Source organism: Marmota monax, unplaced genomic scaffold, assembly GCF_021218885.2.
Source record: "Marmota monax isolate L192 unplaced genomic scaffold, Marmota_monax_Labrador192_F-V1.1 WCK01_AAM20220418_F8-fsc00124, whole genome shotgun sequence".
Taxonomy (NCBI): Eukaryota; Metazoa; Chordata; class Mammalia; order Rodentia; family Sciuridae; genus Marmota; species Marmota monax.
In genome coordinates, this window is record NW_026692505.1 from 1,923,476 (window position 1) to 1,947,247 (window position 23,772).

The 23,772-nt window shown below is 38.2% G+C and overlaps 1 protein-coding gene across 1 annotated transcript in view; it reads left to right on the top strand.

Annotated features, from left to right (window-relative positions):
• Positions 1-23,772, top strand: part of Kdm4c (lysine demethylase 4C) — a 406,229-nt gene that overhangs the window by 320,216 nt on the left and 62,241 nt on the right. The window contains exon 17 of the mRNA XM_058579703.1: positions 10,080-10,265. Coding sequence (XP_058435686.1) covers positions 10,080-10,265 — 186 coding nt within the window. The remainder of the gene's footprint in view (positions 1-10,079; positions 10,266-23,772) is intronic.

Genomic DNA, 23,772 nt, shown 5'->3' on the forward strand with positions numbered 1-23,772 from the left:
ATAGTGGTGCCTCCATCCTATTTTAAGACTTTGAGCAGCTGCAGGGGACATTCTTTCCCACAGAAGACAATCTGTCTACCAAGAACTTGAGTGAGTGACTATATTTAGAGGAAGAAGTAGAATCTTCCGTCAACAGAGGGCATTGAGTTAAAAACACTCAAATTTTACTTTCTTCCTAATAGCCACTTCCCTTGAGCCCAACTTTTCATCATTCTTTGCTTCAATGTTTCCATGGTTTCCAGTTTCTTTCCCTATCAGTCTATACTTTATCTCCCTTGCAGCTAAAGTGATCTTTCTTAAATACTAGTTCAATCATTTCATAGCTTACCAACTTCAGATATGTGCCTGTGGCCTGTAGCAAGGGTCAGCAAACAAAGGCATGTGCTCATTGTTGTGAATAAAGTTTTACTGCAACACAGCAATGCCTATATATTACCTATGGATGCATTTGTACTAAAGTTGCAGAGTTGAATAATTTCAACTAGGAATGCATGTTTCACTAGTCTAAATTATTTTTAATCTCACCTTTAAAAAAGTCTGGCTTATAAGATAAAGGTTAGTTTTTATAGTAAAGAAAATAAACTCAGGGTTTAATTCTACCAATTTACAATGTATTTTCCTTTGGCTCCCTCCTATTCTTTTTCCTTTCTTTCTTGTCTTTGTTTGAATTCATTATTTTTCATCATTCGCCCCCCCCCCACTCTATTAGTTTATTTGATACTTTTTCTTCTTTTACCAAACAATTCAAGAACATTAGAACATTTTAAATATCACTTTCTCCTTATATGGAACAGTCGTTATCTATTTAAACTTTATTTGAAATCTGGAAGAGAGGATGTGAATAAGAAGGACAATAAGATAAACCAGACATGACTTTCCTATGTTCATATATGGATATACAACCAGTTAACTCCACATCATGTACCACCACAAGAATGGGAAGTTATATTTCATGTATGTATAATGTGTCCAAATATATCCTACTGTCTTGTATATCTGGAAAGAACAAATTAAAAAAATTAAAAATAAACAATCTGGAAGATTTTCCATTATTATTTTATAAAGTCAGTTTTCATTTAGTTTTATCTATATATTTAGTATTTTGGTTGCTCTTCATTTCTTCATACACATTTTTGATTCTTGAATTTGAAATAGAAAAGGAGAAACTATGTTATCCTCACTCTTAAATGATTATATGCATGATTGCAGACCACATTTAATTTTCCTTCAGAGATTGGAAAACATCATCATATCACTGTTTTTTTTTTAATGCACTATTTCAGATTAGAAATCTGATAGTTACCTGACATTTCACTTTTCTTCTCTGGAAGGTTTTAGAATTCCTTCCTTCCTTCCTTCCTTCCTTCCAACAAGGCTATACTTAAAGTATTTTTTTTAAATATAATGATTTCTACTTGTTGGGACTTTGGTTGATCTAAATAATTTCTATTATTTTTCTGTTTCTCTGGGATGCCATTTAGAAGAGTAACAGAACATCTGGACTCTATTCTGTGCTCCTTAGAATTTGTGTTACATTTTCCATCTTTTGACTTTTTCTTCTGGGTACTATACAATCTGTAGGCATGCATTCCAGTAGTCAACAAGCCTTGAATTGTATTTGTGTGTGTGACAATTGCAGAGTTGACTATGTGGTTGTTACCTTTTTTTTTTTTTTTAATTGATGGGATATATTTTGAAAGTTTTATCATGATATGTACAGTACCTATTTTAGGTTCATCTTGTTTGTGTATACCTACCTCCTTAGCTTTTACTTTTCTGTTTATTAATTATAGCACCCTCTGTTTTATGGCGTTGACTTTCCTCAAGTGTTTTTGATTTTTAAAGTATTTGTTTGTAGTGTAGTTGAATGTTTTGAGTGCACTTTCTCTTTCTTGGCTCAAATGTGAATCTACTTTTCTTATTGGTGAATGTTGGTTCAGATCCTAGGAGATTTATATTCAGGTAGGATTAGGGGCCCTACTTACTGCCTATACTTGAGGACAGAGTGTGCTATGTTCATCTTTGGCGTTAACCTTGCCAGAACAGTCCGTGAAGAAAACCTGCTAAGCCAGGAGTGGTGGTGTACCCCTTAATCCTAATTGGGAGGCTAAAGCAGGAGGATTGCAAGGCCAGCTTCAGCAATTTAGAGAGACCTTACCTCAAAATAAAAAATAAAAGGGCCAGAAATGTAGCAGGGCCAGAAATGTAGCACAGGGGTAAAGCACCTGGGGTTCAATCTCCAGTGCCACAAAACAAATAAACAGAAGACAAAACTAATACAGCTACTGATGGTTTTTTGCTGGGCTGTAAGTTCCCCAAAGTCTGTCAAGTGCCTTCTGATCTCCTCCCATTCACGTCCCCACCAAACACACACTTAAAAAAATGTGTATGTACACACACACACACACAATGTATTTTTAAACTGAAATACACTTATCTTGAGGAGGTAGGCGTTAATTCAGTGTTTTTTCCTACTTTGGTCTCCAGCCTCAGCTCTTATAGCAGGTAGAAGCTCTGCCCTGGCACATTCCCAACTCTGTTTCCTAGTAATTCTCAGGGCTTTGTTAAGGCACAATCATCAGTGCCTCCACAGGCCGTATAAAGAAAACCACGTTCATAGTGCTCAGAGATTCTTAAAATGCATGAGAATCTTCAGAAGCAGCATGTGAAGAGTGTGCTGAGTGGCACTGTTTTACAATAATTACTTCATGTTGACCCAAGTTTCTTCCTTTTTAATTGTGGAAGTGTGCTTTGGAGTAGCCTTGAGGCTTTTGAGATGGGAACTATTCTTACTCCTCCAGTAACCTTTGCTAGTTTTTATTTAGGATTAGTGCTTATCTACTTCTCTGTGAATCTAGTTCCATCTATTTCCCATAGTATAAAAATTCTAAACATTTTCTGGTACTCTCATTGCTCTCTTTCTTCTTTTAATTTTTTTTAATACATTTTATCTTCATTTAGTATAGTAATCATACATATTTATGGAATGCAGTGTGACATTTCAGTACATGTATGTATTGTGTAATGATCAGATGAGAGTAATTGGTGTTATCAGTCATCTCAGTCATATATTATTCTTTATGTTGGGAATATCCAAAAATTCTTTCTCCTAGTTATTTTGAAATGTTCAATTAATTATTGTCAAGTATAGTTATCCTGTATTATAGAACATTAAGTGTTTTTTCTCCAGTTCACCTGCAACCCTCTACCCATTAACCATCTGGTTCTAGTTTGTCAGGCTATTATGGTTTTGTTCCTTTCCCTATATGTTTATGTTTATGTAGGGTCTGGGCCCATATGGTTGGTTAGCAGGTACTGGTTTTACTATCTTGATCCAGTCAGCCTTCACCTTCACTCAAAGCCTACTTTCCTCTCTTGTTCCAAGCATGACTCATGGCATCATTCATTCTGGTTCCACATAGCATTTTTGTCTCATCTTCTTTCATAGTGCCTATTCCATTGTAACATACAAATGTCTTATTTGTCTTAGATGTCTTTAACTTAGGTGTTTTATTTCAGTACTGGGGATTAAATCCAGGGTGCTTTTCCTTATAATTTCATGAGACCCCTTCCCCCCCCCCTTTTTACTCTCCAGCTTCCACATATGAAAGAAAACATATAATCCTTAACTCTGAGTCTTGTTTATTTCGTTTAACATAATTCTTTTCAATCCTTCTATTTTCCTGCAAATAACATAATATCATTCTTTTTTATGACTGAAAAAAATTCATTGTGTATATACACCATGTTTTCTTTACCCATTTATCTGTTCATGGTCATCTAGGCTTGTTTCATAACTTGGCTATTGTGAACTGTGCTGCTATAAAGATGGAAATGCACATATCACTGTCACGTGATGACTATAAGTTTTTAGGATGAATACCAAGGAGTGATGTAACTGGGTCATATGGTGGTTTCATTGCTAGTCTTTTGAGGACCCTCCATACTGAGTTCCATAATGGTTATACTAATTTACAATCCCATCAACAGTGTATAAGTTTTTCTTTTTCCCTGCATCTTTATCAGCAATTATTGTTATTTATATTCTTGATAGATTGTCATTCTAAATGGAGTGAGATGAAATCTCAATGTGGTTTTGATTTCCATTTATCTGAGTGTTAAACATTTAAAAATATATATATATATATATATATATAGTATATATATATATATATATATTTTTTTTTTTCTTTGAGAAGTATCTGTTTACTCCATTTGCCCATTTTTTTTTAAATTTTTTTTGAGTTCTTTATATATTCTGGACATTAATCCTCTGTGAGAGAGTAGCTGGCAAAGATTTTCTTCCATTCTATAGGCTCACGTTTCATGCTCTTCATTGTTTCCTTTACTTTACAGAAACTTTGTAAATTGATGCCATTCCATTTCAGTATTCTTGGTAGCATTTCCTGAGTTTTAGATGTCCTATTGCAGAAGTCATTGCTCTACCTGTATGTTAGAATGTAAATCTTATGTTTACTTTTAACAGTTACAAGTTTTCGGATCTAATTCTTACATTTTGGATCCATTTTGAGTTTTCCTTTGCACAGAATCAGAAATAGGACTCTATTTTCTTTCATATGTATAATATATATACTATATATTATGTAATATATAGTATATATAATATATATTGTATATATGTGTGTGTGCGTGCGCACACGCGCATGTTATATATATATTTGCCCCCCAACCTCACTTGTTAGAAAGACTGCCTTTTCTCAAATGTATGTTTTTAATCGTTTTGTCAAAGATGAGATGATTGTATCTGTGTTTATCTTTTGTGTGTTTGTTTTCTGTTCTATTCCATTTGCTCTCCCTTACCTGTTTGTATGCCAGTAGCATTCTGTTTTTGATACTAAAGCTCTGAAGTTTAAAATCACATAATGACTTCAGCATTGCTCTTTCTGCTTAGAATTCCTGTGGCTAATGTGGTGTTTTGATAGGAATTACATGGAATCTGTAGGTTGTTTTGTAATATGGCCACTTAACAATATTAGTTCTGCCAATCCATGAATCCAGGAGGACTTTCTATCTTGTGTCTTCTTCCATTTCTTCTTCTTCTTCTTCTTCTTCTTCTTTTTTTTTTTTTTTAGTGTTATATACATTTTAAAATAGAGGTCTTCCATCTCCTTTCTTAGATGTAATCTTGAGTTCTTTTTCTTCTTCTTCTTTTTTTTTAAATTTGTAGTTGTAGATGGACAGAATGCCTTTATTTTATTTGTGTATTTTTATGTGGTGCTAAGGTTCAAATCCAGTGCCTCACACATGCTAGGGAAGCGCTCTGCCACTGAGCTGTAGCCCTAGCCCTGTTGTTGTTTTTGTTTTGTTGTCTTTTTTTCTTTGAAGATATTGTGAATGGAATTGTTTCCCTGAATTCTTTTTCAGTTTATTTTCCCTGATTTCTTTTGAATGTTGATTTTGTATCCTCCAACTTTGCTCAATTTGTTTATTATCCTTAGAAGTCTTTAGGGTGGAACATGATGAATCTTCTAAGTATAGGATCATTATCAGTGATGATTTGACTTCTTTATTTCCTATTTATATTTCCTTTATTTCTTTCTCTTGCCTGATTGCTCTGGTTAGAGTTTCAAGAACTAAACAGCAGTGGTGAGAGTGGATGTCCTTTTTTGTTCTTGTTTTCAGAGGAAATACTTTCAGATTTTCCTTATTTATTGTGATGTTTGCTTTGGGTTTGTTGTATATAACCTTTATCATGTTAAATGGGTGGTAAATTTTGTCAAAGGCCTTTTCTTCACCTATTGATCATTATATGATTTTGTCCTCAATTCTATTTATGTTATGAATTACATTGATTGATTTGTGCATGTTGAACCATCTTTGTATCCCTGGAATGAAACCAACTTGGTCATGTTGTATGATTTTCTTAATGTGTTGTTGAATACAATTTGCTAATGTTTTATTAATGATCTGTGCATCTAAGTTCATCAAGGCTATTGGCCTGTGTAGTTTTCTTTTCTTGACTTATCCGTATCTAGTTTTGGTATCAGTGTGATACTCCTTTCATGGAATAAATTTAGAAGTGTCACACCCACTTTCTTTGTGTTTCATGGAATAATTTGAGGATGATTGTCCTTAAGTCTTTCTTTAAAAGACTGTTAGAATTCAGGTGAGTTTGTCTGATCTGGGTTTTTCTTTGTTGGAAAACTTTATTTATTTATTTATTTATTTATTACTGTTTTAATCTCATTGCTTGTTATTGTCTGGTTAGGTTTTCTGTATCTTTTTGGTACAAGTTTGATACTAAATGTGTCTAGAAACTTATCCATTCTTCTGAGTTTTACAATTTTTTGGATCCATCTGCCAGACTATTTTTTAATTGGAGATTTGAGACCAGTTAGAGTCAATATTGTTATAGAGGGATGTTTATTAATCCCCACCATTTTGATTTATTTCTAATGTTGAATTTGGTCCTCTTTTTAAATTTGCTCTCCGCTCTTCTAATGAGAGTCAGCCATTTGTAATCTCTGGAATTTGTTTTTGGTTTCTTTTGTGTGTAGTATTTTGTTAAGTATTTTCTATAGTTCTGGCTTAGTAGTCAGGAATTCTTTTGGTTTCTGCTTATCCTGAAAACTTTTTATTCTCTTTTAATTCTAAATAGTAATTTTGCTAGACCTAGCCATCTTGTTTGGCAGTAATTTTCTTTTGGGGTTTGGAATGATGTCTTCCAAGCCCTCTTAATTCTGCTTAACTTTCTTCTAATTGTAACCTGATATTTTCCTCTTGAGGTTTTTAAAATTCTATCCTTGTTCTGTATATTAGGCCCTTTAATTAGAATATGTTGAAGAAAGGTTCTTTTTTGTTCTAGTCTAGTGGGATTTCTGAAAACCTCTTGTATGTGGATGTTCATCTCATTCCCAAGGTTTGGAATTTTTTTTTCTTTTTTAAATTTTTCTGAAAAGGTTGTTCATTCCATTAACCTCTGTCTCAGATCCCTCTTTTATTTCAGTGGTTCTTAAATTTTGTCTCTTAATGTATATTCTCATTATTACTATTTACTTTCTTTGGTTAAGCCGTTGGAATACTGAATATATAAGACTGGCCTCTTTGTTTTCTGTCTTTGTTTTGAGATTCTGTCTTCTACTGGTCTACTCTGATAAGAGACTTTAAACAAAATTTTTACTTGATTTATTGTGTATTTCACTTCTAAGATTTTTGTTTCATTTTTTTCCCACATCTTTCTCTTTATTGAAATTTTCATGCATATGCTGTACTGACTTCCTCAATTCATTCAATTGTTTTTTTGTGGTATTTTGAAATTCAGTGTTTGTTTTTTCATAATCATTCTTATGAATTCTTTATCCCATAATTCATCTACTTTGTTAATTTGGGAGTCATTTGCTTGTGAATTATCAACCTTAGGGGAGATACCATGTTACCTTGTTTTTTCATATATCTTGTATCTCTGTGTTGAGTTGTGTGCATGTGTTAGAATGGAGTTCTCTTCTACTTTTATGTGAGGGCTCTCTTCTATTTTTATTTGAGGGCCTATTTAGGGCACAGACTTCTCTTGGTGAAATGTCCTAGGATATCAGATTCTTATAAGTTTTTGAATATATTTCCAAATGGTTCGTATTATAGTTTCCTGGCTCGTTCTTTGGTGATTATTAGAACACTTTCATATAGTATGTATTACGTCAAAACTTGAGGATCTTTCTTTTTCTGTCAGTCTCACAAGAGAGTTTATATATCTCACAGTTATGCTGTATATAACTGGGTATATGGGGGGTTACCCCCCCTTTATGATTGCTCTTCTAGATTTGACAATTCCATATGTTCTAAAAGGTTGTGGGACAGTCTAGGTTGTTGCTTCTCACAGAAGTGGTGTCTACAGTCTTTATGTTATTTCTTGCTGCTTTTACTATTTGAGATAATGTTCATGAGTGGGATCTGAGGCCCCTTCTAGCCATTCCTACTTGTGGCCTAGGCATTGGCTTGTTTTTTTGTTTTTTTCCTCCCTCCTCCCCTATTCTTTGTGTTGCTGAAGTTTGAGCAGGGTTAGGTTATATGTAGAGCAAGGTGTCTTGTCTGTAGCTGGGTGGGGGCTTAGCCACAGAGTATCTACCCTATGAACTTGTAGTTTAACACTAGATTACCAGTACCTCACTGGGCCTCAGGAAATTTGCCACTAATAGGAAAGTATATAACTCTGGAGCGTGTTGCACAGAAGCCCTGGTGGCTGCTAGGTTCTTCAGTGGTTGGCCTCTTTCTTACCCTTAAAATACCCTATTAGTTAAGAAAATACTCAAACAACTGACTTTTATGTTTGATAGTTAGACTTTTAAAAAATTGAGTAATTAATGCCTTAGGCTCCTAATTGGATTTTTTGGTGTTATAGCTGCCCTTCTATTTCAAATGATTATATTGACAAAAAGATACTAAAGTACAAAAAATTATCAAAAAAAGATTCCAAGAATTTCTAGAGATACCAAGATGAACTATTAAATAATGCCTTTATGCAGATAATATGGGTCTTGTTGTCTACAGTTTGCTTGTCTACCCCCTCCCCACAAAGAGAAACAAATTTTTAAATCAATAGGCCACATTTTCACACCCTACTTAAAAATACTTAATTTTACATTGAATCTGGATGAATAGGGAAATCAGATAGGTGCCTGGAGTGTGTGGCTATTGCGGGGACTAGTAGGAAACAACATTGCTCTAGTGGGCCATGAAGGCCCTTCTGTAAGCTTTACTCTTCCATTTCATGCAGATCTTTTCCCACACATATACCAAATGACTTGTAGATGAGGAGAAGCCATTGAAGGAAATTAAGCAGGATGACATGTGATTTGTATAGTAAAGAGATCACTCTGGCAGTTCTGGGGCAGATGAAATGTAAAATGAAATAAAAGATGGTGAGACCAATTAAGAAGCCATTTCTTTGCTTCATAGGCCATCATAGGTAGAGGCAATGGCAGTTGCTCTGGATGGACAGGGAGCAATCAGAGTAAGACTAAGGAACAGAATCTATGAGCCTGAGTTCCTAATCAGGTGTGAGGGCAAAGAAGAGTTAAGTGCACGTTGATTCTTGCAGGTCTGTGATAAAATATTGCCGTCCCCAAAAGATATTGACTTTAAGTACCTTCTTTGGCTTGGGAAAGAAAATGTAGCTATGAATGAAGAGCAGTTGTACCAACATTTGAACAGATTGTAGACCATTTTTATCTGAAGGAATGGAAGGTTGATCTTTTTGATCATTCTGCTTCCTCTGCTTTCTAAACCTGAGCCTGTGCTGTTCTATAACCAGTTTTTCTTCCTCCTCAAATATTAGTGCACAGATCTTACATTAAGTGAAGCTGTGTGATCTTCCCCATCTCTTGCAGCAAATGTACTGGTAATGTCTTGGGCTAATTGTATGCAATTTAATTTTCAGATTGTGGTAATCATTATTGCTGTTTTTATTTTCATTTTCTCTTCCCCAGGCATTGTCAGCTATAAATGTTCAATAGAATTATGCCCTTTGGGGTGATTTTCAATTTTCTCACTTTGGGAGGCGTATTCTTGTGTCAGTCATGAAAGGTTCAGATTTGGATTATTAAACACTTGAGCCCCTAGTTTTCACATTGGACCATTTAACACTTTCCATTTCCTTGTAAATGGAAAACTTAGCCTATCTGTATGCTGTTTGTGTGTTTTTGAAGACCTCATTTGATTTAGAAGTGTCTGTGCCTGTCCTAAAAACCTGTAGTCTTTGTCTTTTGCTGTATGGAAAGTCCTGCCACGAGGAGGTAAAGCATCCATGGGTGATTTACAGGAGCACCCTTGGGCCTTTTCCTGAGCTTTGAGCCAAGAGGAGCATGTGCTAAATAATTTGACTTTCCTAACCACAAGAAGCATTTAAGCATATGTCTGGTGGCGTGTGACTGTGGAAGTGTGTTTCCTTTAAAGTGAGCAGACTATATTGCCACAGATGCTTTCACCACTGGGGCCCCTGGAGGGTCAGGACTTGTTGATGTAATCAGTTTTTTCCTCCTCTAATAGCTATTATTCTCTGAAGTGTGGAAATTGGCTGAGTTACAGAGTGTGAAGTGATGTTCTTCTCTGTTTTAACCCTCCAGAAATGCATCTTCTGCAGACACCGTGTTAAGAAGGTCTCTGGAGCTTGCATCCAGTGTTCTTACGGCCGCTGCCCAGCTTCCTTCCATGTCACTTGTGCCCATGCTGCTGGGGTACTGATGGAGCCTGACGATTGGCCTTATGTGGTGAACATCACGTGCTTCCGACACAAGGTCAATCCAAATGTGGTAAGGTCACTGTCCCTTCTCAATGCTGAGACAACATCTGAATTCCCTCCTGTACCCAGACCTAGGTAGCATATTTTATTCTGCTGTGTTGCTCATTGTTGACATGTCCAGACTTTGTTTATTGGGGGCTGAAATTACACACAATTATTTGCAGATATTTGTACAAGATTCACCAGGGTCTAGTGTGCAGTAGACACAATAATATTTACTGAGTTGAATGAGTGAATAAGTAGATGAATAGGTAAAACTCTTTATGTCTATTCTTTATGTCCAATCTATTTACAGGATTGCTGAGCATTGTATTACAGGTTATACGCTACACATATCCAGGGTATGAGGGAGATCATTTCCTGGAGGACAGTGATGTGAAAAGCATCACCTGAGATTATGCAGCAAATAATCTGTGCAATTTATGCTGTGGACCTGATATTTTATTTCATTTCTCATAAAAGAAACAAAAAGCAGTAACATTTTAAAGGGAAAAAGAGGATAGCCAGGAACTCTGTGGAGCCTTGCTGCCTGAAATGGTGAAGTTAGAGAAAGAATAAAGTCCCTGGAAGGAGTGAGGACATTCTCATAAAGGAGTAGAAGAGAGTAAAGTACTCCTTTGTTTTGGTTTGGTTTTTGCCTTTTCCATTTAACTCAGGACTGAATTTAATTGTGGAAAATAGTGTTTGCAACCAAGTAACATGTAAATTTAAATTTTATTCAGTTTACCTGTCCTTGGTGGATGAAACCCTTCCTCTTTTTCAAAAGCTAGAAAAATTATGACAGTACAGAAATGGCTGATATCCCTTTTTTGGCTTTCCAATTCACTGTAATGGTTTTTGGCTACCAAAGATGAGGCAAAACATTGTATATAGATGCTAAGCTTTGCTAACTTGCCTCTTTCTGTTATCCCTGGGAGACTTGGCCATAGGCTATTTGCAGACTAATATGCTTGTCTTGTTTCAGCCTCTTGTGTACAGGCTGCCAAGTTGTCAGTATTGGCTTGTGGAGCCAGGACCCATCCACAACAAATCTCCCAGTTCTTTGTAATGATTCCAGCAATTTCCTTTGGCATCTTGAGAAATATTTGACATTTGTGGGTTGGGACTATGTGCAGATGTGTTCGAGTGCCCAAGAGTACAAAATGATGCCACCAACTGTCATATATATTTTAAAGTTATTTCCCATTGTTTCAGGTCACAAGTTACATGTACATTCATGCCTATTCCTTAGTATCTTGAGTTGATGTACTCTTGCAAAGAGTAGTATTGTGTTTGTCAGAAAATACATTTTAACATCTTTTAAAAATTACGATAGCAGCACAATATATTAGTATGGCACTTTGCCATTTACAGAGTGTAGTCAATAGTATTACCTCATTAGCTGATCCATGTGAGTGTGTTTTGTTATGTGAATAAGGTCTAGAGGCAGAGTGTTTGCTAGTCACACTTAGATCCTGCCAGTAAAAGCTGTACAACCTTGTCCAAATTTTTGTCTCTGAGCGTCAGCTCCCTCATTTATTAAAAAAAAAAAAAAATGGGATTCTGACTGTATTATTTTCAGTTCACAATACTCAAAAAATGAAAATTACATTATTGTTTTTTAATTTCTCCTTTTGTTGGTGCTGCAATCCTATACAAACTGCATTATTTTTTAAAAATTTTTCCTTTTGTTCGTGCTGCAGTCTTATACAAATCCTATATGAATAGTACTTTCCTGTTTCAAGGATAAGAAGCCCAAGTTCAGGGAGGTTCAGTTCCATGCCCAAATAGATGGAGTTCATGATCAGTGAGTGCTGGAATGGAAATGTCTCTTCAGCCCATACTCTAAGATTAGTTCAATTCCTAACTCTAAACTTGAACAGTGGTGGGGGAATCCATCCAAAGCCTTATTTGGGATCATACACTCCCATTTTAATATTCCAAAGCTCTGTGGTTACTGATGATTATATTGAAGTTGCTATTAAAGAGATCCAGCTGTTTAATCATGACCTCATTCCTGTTAACTCTGATGTGTGGTTCAGTCAGGTTTATGTTACTAATGAGTTTTATAAAGATGATGAAAAAGAAAATATTTGACTTATAGATGATTTTAAAACTACTGTATGCTACGAATCTAGTTTAAGCTTGGTATATTTTGTAAAGTGTGGTCAGAACATTATTTAATTTACAGCATTGCATGTAGTTCCTTCCTTCCTTCCTTCCTTCCTTCCTTCCTTCCTTCCTTCCTTCCTTCCTTCCTTCCTGTTCTCTAGGGGGAAATATTATGAATACTGGGTTTCTGAAAATACTTATCCATTCTTCTTTGGTTAGCATTCAAGTATGGATTCCTTCCCCCAAATTTCTGGGAACTAACAGGAAGGATTTATAGAATCTGGCAACTTTGGTTAAAAGCATTGTGTTTTCCCCTGTTGCATTAAATGTTCTTTATTTATAACATAAAAAATTTGAATTCACCAAAATATATTCCCTTTTGTGAATGATGAATGCCAGGGGAGATATGTTCCTTAGAATACAAATCACTTTGTCTATGTTGTGAACTATTCCTTGATTATTTGAGAGTAATAGATAATTGCTGAAGCATAGCAGTAAAAACTACAAAGTTTAGGCTTACTTGCTAGTCTGGCCCTGTTGATCTACAGAATGAAGGATGCCTGCACAGTTTAGGGGAAATGAAGTATTTTCATTTTTACCCATGTAAGTGTCATCATTCTTTTATTTTTCTGTTTCTGCCTATATTTGCTTTATCCATCTAAAAAGGACAACTTCATCGCTAATTCTACTATTCCTTTAGTATCATAAATTATTTTGAATGTGACAACTTACTCAGTGTTACTGCGTTTTCATTATAAAATCTTGCAGATGATGTTAATAAAAATTTTCTGATTTATTACAATGTACTGTTTCATCAGATAGTAAACATATTTTATAGAGAGGTTAGTATTTGTAAAAATAGGTGGCTTTAAAATTCTTAAGATGGAAAGGAGTATATAACAGAAAGTGCACAACTAATCCTTGTTATTATAACCTAACTTTTAGTATATATTTCTTGATGTTTTTATCAAACACATTTTTTTTGAATGGCACCTGCTGTTTCTCAAATGCAGGGTCTCATTTGGGACCTAGTAGTTGCAAGAAGCACCATTACACATTTGAAGAGATGGGGACTGGACTTCCACAGTGACCATGCCCTGGGAATGAAGAGAAGCATCTTGATTTTGGAGACAGTTTAGAGATAGACTCAGTTAATTGAGAATTAATTACAAGTGAGAGTTTACCTACTTTTAGTTAAACCTAATGCCAGTGAGTGTGGCTTCAACAGCATTGACACATCAAACACTATAGGTTGAATCCATCCTGTTTTATTTTTCTTCACTTAAGTATAGAACTCAACTGCATAGGTCAATTCTGCTTCCTTTAGTTTTTCTTATATCCTTTTTATAAAGGGAACCAAAATTCAGCTAATACTCATCTAAAGTAATCTGATTGGTATCATTTCCATAAACGCTCATCTCTCTGTCTTAAATCTAGATGTCTGTGTTTCACTGATGACAGAATTTTTATTGTTATTCTTTCTTTAATAATTTTAATATTCTCACTAATAATCTGTTCAGTAACATTTGTTATGACCAACGGCATTCTTCTCAGACTTGTGCATATAGTTATCTGGTATTTGAATATGGCTTGTGTTTTCTACATGTGTTTGTTTTCAAATGGCCTCCCAAGTATGCACTGATATTATTCAAAGATAAGCAGAGAATTCTTACCAAAGCAAAGGCATGAAGTATACAATTCATAAAGGATTTTTAAAAAAGTTACAGCTACGGTGATTTAAACTTGAATCTGATCAATATTTCTAAACCTAGCAAACATTTTTAAAAAAGAAGCCTCTCATCTTTCTATCAATAGAAGTGTTTTGTTGAGATCTCAGTTTATTTATCCCAGATTATAGAAAGTTAAGGTCAGCTTTTCCTGGGAGGAGAAATATTTAGCATAGACCTTTTGGTATATTTACATTTGAAACCAAACTGTTCCTTGTTCACCTTATCAGGTAAAGCCAATGAAAATAGAGATTTTTTTTTCTTTTTCTTTTCTTTTATTGGTTGTTCAAAACATTACAAAGCTCATGACATATCATCTTTCATACATTTGATTCAAGTGAGTTATGAACTCCCATTTTTACCCCAAATACAAATTGCAGAATCACATCAGTTACACATTCACAATTTTTACATAATGCCATATTAGTGACTGTTGTATTCTGTTGCCTTTCCTATCCCCTACTATCCCCCCTCCCCTCCCCTCTCATCTTCCCTCTCTACCTCATCTGCTGTTGTTTAATTCTCTCCCTTGTTTCCCCCCCTTCCCCTCACAACCTCTTATATGTAATTTTTTTTTAATTTTTTATTGTTGGTTGTTCAAAACATTACAAATTTCTTGACATATCATATTCCACACTTTGATTCAAGTGGATTATGAACTCCCACCTTCACCCCATACACAGATTGCAGAATCACATCAGTTACACATCCATTGATTTACATATTGCCATACTAGTGTCTGTTGTGCTCCGCTGCCTTTCCCATCCTCCACCATCCCCCCTCCCCACCTCTCCCCTCCCCTCCACTCCTCTCTCTCTACCCGCTCCACTGTATAACCCTGAGGGTCTCCTTCCATTTCCATGCAATTTCCCTTCTCTCTCCCTTTCCCTCCCCCCTCTCATCCCTGTTAAATGTTAATCTTCTTCTCCTGCTCTTCGTCCCTACTCTGATCTTAGTTACTCTCCTTATATCAAAGAAGACATTTGGCATTTGTTTTTTAGGGATTGGCTAGCTTCACTTAGCATAATCTGAAATAATGCCATCCATTTCCCTGCAAATTCTATGATTTTGTCATTTTTTAATGCAGAGTAATACTCCATTGTGTATAAATGCCACATTTTTTTTATCCATTCGTCTATTGAAGGGGATCTAGGTTGGTTCCACAGCCTTGCTATTGTGAATTGTGCTGCTATGAACATCAATGTAGCAGTGTCCCTGTAGCATGCTCTTTTTAGGTCTTTAGGGAATAGACCAAGAAGGGGAATAGCTGGGTCAAATGGTGGCTCCATTCCCAGCTTTCCAAGAAATCTCCATACTGCTTTCCAAATTGGCTGGACCAATCTGCAGTCCCACCAGCAATGTACCTGTGTACCCTTTTCCCCGCATCCTCACCAGCACTTGTTGTTGTTTGACTTCCTAATGGCTGCCAATCTTACTGGAGTGAGATGGTATCTTAGGGTGGTTTTGATTTGCATTTCTCTGACAGCTAGAGATGTTGAGCATTTTTTCATGTACTTGTTGATTGACTGTATGTCCTCCTCTGAGAAGTGTCTGTTCAGGTCCTTGGCCCATTTGTTGATTGGGTTGTTTGTTCTCTTATTGTCTAATTTTTTGAGTTCTTTGTATACTCTGGATATTAGGGCTCTATCTGAAGTGTGAGGAGTAAAGATTTGTTCCCAGGGTGTAGGCTCCCTATTTACCTCTCTTATTGTTTCTTTTGCTGAGAAAAAACTTTTTAGTTTGAGTAAGTCCCATTTGTTGATTCTAGTTATTAACTGTTGTGCTATGGGTGTCCTATTGAGGAATTTGGAGCCCGACCCCACCGACTGTAGATCGTAGCCAATTTTTTCTTCTATTAGACGCAGTGTCTCTGATTTGATATCAAGCTCCTTGATCCATTTTGAATTCACTTTTGTGCATGGCGAGAGAAAGGGATTCAGTTTCATTTTGTTGCATATGGATTTCCAGTTTTCCCAGCACCATTTGTTGAAGATGCTATCCTTCCTCCATTGCATGCTTTTAGCCCCTTTATCAAATATAAGATAGTTGTAGTTTTGTGGATTGGTTTCTGTGTCCTGTATTCTGTACCATTGGTCCACCCGCCTGTTTTGGTACCAGTACCATGCTGTTTTTGTTACTATTGCTCTGTAGTATAGTTTGAAGTCTGGTATCGCTATACCGCCTGATTCCCACTTCCTGCTTAGCATTGTTTTTGCTATTCTGGGTCTTTTATTTTTCCATATGAATTTCATGATTGCTTTCTCTATTTCTACAAGAAATGCCGTTGGGATTTTGATTGGCATTGCATTAAACCTATAGAGAACTTTTGGTAATATCGCCATTTTGATGATGTTAGTTCTGCCTATCCATGAACAGGGTATATTTTTCCATCTTCTAAGATCTTCTTCTATTTCTCTCTTTAGGGTTCTGTAGTTTTCATTGTATAAGTCTTTCACCTCTTTTGTTAGGTTGATTCCCAAGTATTTTATTTTTTTTGAAGATATTGTGAATGGAGTGGTTGTCCTCATTTCCATTTCAGAGGATTTGTCGCTGATATACAGGAATGCCTTTGATTTATGCGTGTTGATTTTATATCCTGCCACTTTGCTGAATTCATTTATTAGCTCTAATAGTTTCTTTGTAGAGTCTTTTGGGTCTGCTAGGTATAGAATCATATCATCTGCAAATAGTGATAATTTAAGTTCTTCTTTTCCTATTTTGATGCCTTTAATTTCTTTTGTCTGTCTAATTGCTCTGGCCAGTGTTTCGAGAACTATGTTGAACAGAAGTGGTGAGAGAGGGCATCCCTGTCTTGTTCCAGATTTAGAGGGAATGCCTTCAGTTTTTCTCCATTCAGAATGATGCTAGCCTGAGGCTTAGCATAGACTGCTTTTACAATATTGAGGTATGTTCCTGTTATCCCTAGTTTTTCTAGAGTTTTGAACATAAAGGGATGCTGTACTTTGTCGAATGCTTTTTCCGCATCTATCGAGATGATCATATGGTTCTTATTTTTAAGTCTATTGATGTGGTGAATAACATTTATTGATTTCTGTATATTGAACCAGCCTTGCATCCCAGGGATGAATCCTACTTGATCATGGTGCACAATTTTTTTGATATGTTTTTGTATCCGATTCGCCAGAATTTTATTGAGGATTTTTGCATCTAGGTTCATTAGAGATATTGGTCTGTAGTTTTCTTTCTTTGAAGTGTCTTTGTCTGGTTTAGGTATCAGGGTGATGTTGGCCTCATAGTTTTGTCAATTTTTTCAATTGTTTCTTTTCTTTCGATTTCATTAATTTCAGCTCTGATTTTAATTATTTCTTGCCTTCTACTTCTTTTGCTGTTGTTTTGCTCTTCTTTTTCAAGGATTTTGAGATGAAGTATGAGATCATTTATTTGTTGTTTTTTTCTTTTTTTAAGGAATGAACTCCAAGCAATGAATTTTCCTCTTAGAACTGCTTTCAATGTGTCCCATAGATTCCGATATGTTGTGTCTGTGTTTTCATTTATCTCTAAGAATTTTTTAATTTCCTCCTTGATGTCTTCTATAACCCATTGATCATTCAGTAACCTATCGTGCATTCTCCAAGTGATGTATGCTTTTTCCTTCCTTCTTTTATCGTTGATTTTCAGTTTCATTCCATTATGATCAGATAAGATGCATGGTATTATCTCTACTCCTTTATATTGTCTAAGAGTTGCCCTGTGACATAATATATGATCTATTTTTGAGAAGGATCCATGTGCTGCTGAGAAAAAAGTGTAACTGCTTGATGTTGGGTGGTATACTCTATATATGTCAATTAAGTCTAGGTTATTAATTGTGTTATTGAGTTCTATAGTTTCCTTATTCAACTTTTGTTTGGAAGATCTGTCCAGTGGCGAGAGAGGTGTGTTGAAGTCTCCCATGATTATGGTATGGTGGTCTATTAGACTCTTGAACTTGAGAAGAGTTTGTTTGATGAACATAGCTGCACCATTGTTTGGGGCATATATATTTATGATTGTTATGTCTTGTTGGTGTATGGTTCCCTTAAGCAGTATGTAGTGTCCCTCTTTATCCCTTTTGATTAACTTTGGCTTAAAATCTATTTTATTTGATGAGTATGGACACTCCTGCTTGTTTCCGAAGTCCATATGAGTGATATGATTTTTCCCAACCTTTCACCTTCAGCCTATGTATATCTTTTCCTATCAAATGCGTCTCCTGTAGGCAGCATATTGTTGGGTCTTGTTTTGTGATCCATTCTACTAGCCTGTGTCTCTTAATTGGTGAGTTTAAGCCATTAACATTTAGGGTTATTATTGAGATATGGGTTGTTCTTCCAGCCATATTTGTTTATTTCTGTTACTAAACATGGTTTGTTTTCCTCTTTGATTATTTCCCCCCCCCTTTACTGTCCTACCTCCCACTGTTGGTTTTCATTGTTATTTTCCATTTCCTCTTCCTGTAATGCTTTGGCGAGGATGTTTTGAAGAGATGGTTTTCTAGCTGCGAATTCTTTTAACTTTTGTTTATCGTGGAAGGTTTTAATTTCATCTTCCATCCTGAAGCTTAATTTCGCTGGATACACAATTCTTGGTTGGAACCCATTTTCTTTCAGTGTTTGAAATATGTTATTCCAGGATCTTCTAGCTTTCAGAGTCTGTGTTGAAAGGTCAGCTGTTATCCTGATTGGCTTACCCCTAAATGTAATCTGCTTCCTTTCTCTTGTAGCTTTTAAAATTCTCTCCTTATTCTGTATGTTGGGCATCTTCATTATAATGTGTCTAGGTGTGGATCTCTTATGATTTTGCACATTCGGCGTCCTGTAGGCTTCTAGGATTTGGGATTCTGTCTCATTCTTCAAGTCTGGGAAGTTTTCTCGTATTATTTCATTGAATAGACTGCTCATTCCTTTGGTTTGGAGCTCTGTACCTTCCTGTATCCCAATGACTCTTAAGTTTGTTCTCTTAATGTATCCCATATTTCTTGGATGTTCTGCTCATGGTTTCTTAACAGTCTTGCTGAGCTGTCTATGTTCTTTTCCAGTTGAAATACTTTGTCTTCATTGTCTGATGTTCTATCTTCTAAGTGTTCTACTCTGCTGGTAGTATTCTCCATTGAGTTTTTAAGTTGGTTTATTGCTTCCTGCATTTCTAGGATTTCTGTTTGTTTGTTTTTTATAACCTCTATCTCCCTGTATAGTTGATCCTTTGCTTCCTGGATTTGTTTGCATAATTCATTGTCGAAGTGATCTTTCATTGTCTGATTTTGCTGTCTAATGTCTTCCTTGATACTCCAGATCATCTGAAGCATGTATATCCTGAATTCTTTATCTGACATTCCATCTGCTGCAGCTGTTACCTCTTCTAAAGTTGCGTTGACCTGCATTGCTTGTGGTCCTTTCTTTCCTTGTCTTTTCATACTGCTTGCGTATCTTTCCTGCAGGCGCGGGCAGCGGCTCTGCTCTCTCCTTATTCCAATTGGGGTGTCGTGACTACCACGCCGGCAGGTCACTGGGCCTGTTCTGGGCGCTGGCGGCGGCTCTGTTCTGCCCCTACTCCAATTGGGGTTACGAGTGTACCACGCCAGCAGGCCACCGGGCCTGATCCGCCGGTCAGTTGCAGGTTTGCCTACCCTGCAGGTGCAGGTGGCGGCTCTACTCTACCCCTACTCCAAATGGGGTGACGTGACGTGTCTGTCGTACCGGCAGGCCACTGGGCCTGTCCCGCTGGTCGGTCGCAGATCTGCCCACCTTTCGGGCACGGGTGGTGGCTCTGCTCTGCCCCTACTCCAACTGGGGTGTTGTGGCTACCCCGCGTGCAGGTCGCTGGGCCTGCTCCTGGCACAGGCGGCGACTCTGCTCTGCCCCTACTCCAATTAGGGTGGTGTGTGTACCACGCCGGCAGGCTCCTGGGCCTGATCCGCCGGTCTGTCGCAGGTCTGCCTACCTTGCAGGCCCAGGCGGCGGATCTGCCCTGCCCCTCCTACCACGCCTGCGGACCCCTGGGTCTAATCTGCAGGTTGGTCACAGGTCTGCTCACCCTGCGGGCACGGGTGGCGGTTCCGCTCCGCCCCCACTCCAATTGGGTTCACGTGACCACCACACCGGCAGGGCCTGATCCGGGCTGGGCGAAGGATCTGCTCTGCCCCTACTCCAGTTGGGGTGATGTGTGTACCACACTGGCAGGCCACTGGGCCTGACCCGCCAGTCTGTCACAGGTCTGTTTACCTTGCAAGTGCGGGCGGTGGCTCTGCCCTGCCCCTCCTACCACGCCCGTGTACCACTGGGTGGCGGGTCTGCCCACCTTGCGGGCGCGGGTGGCGGCTCCGCTCCGCCCTCTCTCCAATTGGGGTCACGCGGTCACCACGCTGGCGAGCTGCTGGGCCTGCTCCGGGCGCTGGCGGCGGCCTGGCTCCTCCCCTCTGGCTGGACGACAAATCGAGAAGACTCGGGTGTTTGTGCCTCACCCCCCCTACTAGGAGACCAACTGTTTCTGTCGCCGGTGGTATTGATGACGTTCTCTCCTCCGCCGCTTTCTGATGACATCAGATCTCTGCCATGTTGGTATCCTATGCGAATGGAAGCATTTCGTTCCCCTTGCCGGGTAACCAAAGCAACGGGTGAGTCCTGACCGGCCCTCAGCAGGACCCGGACCGAGAAGTAGTTTCCGCGGGCTCCTAGCCCTCGGCCAGGGCTGTTCCGGGAGCCGGAACTCAGCCGCTTAGTGCTTGGTGTATGCTCTGATAGGAGCAGGGTCCAAGAAGCAGCCTCCGCAGGCTCCCCAGCCCTGAGCCAGGGCGGTTCCGGGAGCCGGAACTCGGCCGCCGCGCGCTCGGTGCGCGCTCCGATAAGAGCAGGTTCTAAGAAGCACCTAGGCACTGAGCCCGAGCAATCTGTCTGCAAGCCGCAGGTGAATGGCAGCCTGAAATTACCTGTTCTATGGCTGAATGAGCTGCGGTTAGTCGAACATAGGGATGGTGACGTCAGCTTTCCAACCTGGTGGCTGCTGGCCTCCTCTGTGGTCTGACCGGTGTGGAGAACCGAGATGGACCGCTTCCTTCCCCCGTCTCGAACCCAGAATTCAGCCCTGAGTACGGTGCTTGCACGGCTGGCAGAAACTGCAGCGCTGTATTCCTGCGTCGCTATCTCCTCGTTTCCCAGCGCGCGCTGCAGACTCTAGCCGCGGGGCGATTTGCTGAATAAGCAGTGTTACCCTCCGTGCGACAAACCTCTCGCATTTGAGTCCCCGTAGCCGATCCTCATGCGATGGAAATCCTTCCTCCAGGTTCCAAAGCACCCCACTATTGCTGGAAATTCCTAACAAGATACCTTTAGCCGTCCTGACTTGTCATACTCCCACACAGTGAAGCAGCACACGGGGGCAATGCACTCCCCTCGCCGCCATCTTCCTAATCGGATTATATGTGTAATTTTGTGTAACATTGAGGGTCTCCCACCATTTCCATATGCCTTCCCTTCTCTCTCCCTTTCTCTCCCCCCACTCGTCTCTGTTTAATGTTAATCTTTTCCTCATGCTCTTCCTCCCTGTTCTGTTATTAGTTGCTCTCTTTATATCAAAGAACACATTTGGCATTTGTTTTTTAAGTATTGGCTAGCTTCACTTAGCATAATCTGTTCTAATGCCATCCATTTCCCTGCAAATTCTACGATTTTGTCATTTTTTAGTGCTGCGTAATACTCCATTGTATATAGATGCCACATTTTTTTTATCCATTCATGTATTGAAGGGCATCTAGGTTGGTTCCACAGTCTAGCTATTGTGAATTGTGCCGCTATGATCATTGATGTGGCAGTATCCCTATAGTACGCTCTTTTAAGATCCTCAGGGTATAGTCCGAGAAGGGCGATAGCTGGGTCAAATGGTGGATCCATTCCCAGATTTCCCAGGAATCTCCATACTGCTTTCCAAATTGGCCTCACCAATTTGCAGTCCCACCAGCAGTGTACAAGTGTACCCTTTTCCCCACATCCTCGCCAACACTTATTGTTGTTTGACTTCATAATGGCTGCCAATCTTACTGGAGTGAGATGGTATCTTAGGGTGGTTTTGATTTGCATTTCCCTGACTGCTAGAGATGGTGAGCATTTTTTCATGTACTTGTTGATTGATTGTATGTCCTCCTCTGAGAAGTGTCTGTTCAGGTCCTTGGCCCATTTGTTGATTGGGTTATTTGTTATCTTATTGTTTAATTTTTTGAGTTCTTTGTATATTCTGGATTTTAGTGCTCTATCTGAAGTGTGAGGGGTAAAAATTTGTTCCCAGGATGTAGGCTCTCTATTTACCTCTCTTATTGTTTCTCTTGCTGAGAAAAAACTTTTTAGTTTAAATAAGTCCCATTTGTTTATTCTTGTTATTAATTCTTGGGCTATGGGTGTCCTATTGAGGAATTTGGAGCCCGACCCCACAGTATGTAGATCGTAGCCAACTTTTTCTTCTATCAGACGGCGTGTCTCTGATTTGATATCAAGCTCCTTGATCCATTTTGAGTTCACTTTTGTGCATGGCGAGAGAAAGGGATTCAGTTTCATTTTGTTGCATATGGATTTCCAGTTTTCCCAGCACCATTTGTTGAAGATGCTATCCTTCCTCCATTGCATGCTTTTAGCCCCTTTATCAAATATAAGATAGTTGTAGTTTTGTGGATTGGTTTCTGTGTCCTCTATTCTGTACCATTGGTCTACCTGCCTGTTTTGGTACCAGTACCACGCTGTTTTTGTTACTACTGCTTTGTAGTACAGTTTGAACTCTGGTATCGCTATACCTCCAGATTCACACTTCCTGCTTAGAATTGCTTTTGCTATTCTGGGTCTTTTGTTTTTCCATATGAATTTCATGATTGCTTTCTCTATTTCTACAAGAAATGCCGTTGGGATTTTGATTGGCATCGCATTAAACCTGTAGAGAACTTTTGGTAATATCGCCATTTTGATGATGTTACTTCTGCGTATCCATAAACAGGGTACATTTTTCCATCTTCTAAGATCTTCTTCTATCTCTCTCTTTAGGGTTCTGTAGTTTTCATTGTATAAATCTTTCACCTCTTTTGTTAAGTTGATTCCCAAGTATCTTATTTTCTTTGAGGATATTGTGAATGGAGTGGTTTTCCTCATTTCCATTTCAGAAGTTTTGTTGCTGATATACAGGAATGCCTTTGTTTTATGCGTGTTGATTTTATATCCTGCCACTTTGCTGAATTCATTTATTAACTCTAGCAGTTTCTTTGTAGACCCTTTTGGGTCTGTTAAATATATTATCATGTCATCCGCAAATAGCGATAATTTAAGTTCTTCTCTTCCTATTTTTATGCCTTTAATTTCTTTTGTCTAATTGCTCTGGCTAGTATTTCAAGAACTAAGTTGAATAGAAGTGGTGATAGAGGGCATCCCTGTCTTGTTCCAGATTTTAGAGGGAATGCCTTCAGTTTTTCTCCATTTAGGATGATGCCAGCCCAAGGTTTAGCATATATAGCTTTTACCATGTTGAGGTAAGTTCCTGCTATCCCTAGTTTTTCTAGTGTTTTGAACATAAAGGGATGCTGTACTTTGTCGAATGCTTTTTCTGCATCTATCGAGATGATCATGTGGTTTTTGTCTTTAAGTCTATTGATGTGGTGGATTACATTTATTGATTTCCGTATATTGAACCAGCCTTGCATCCCAGGGATGAATCCTACTTGATCATGAT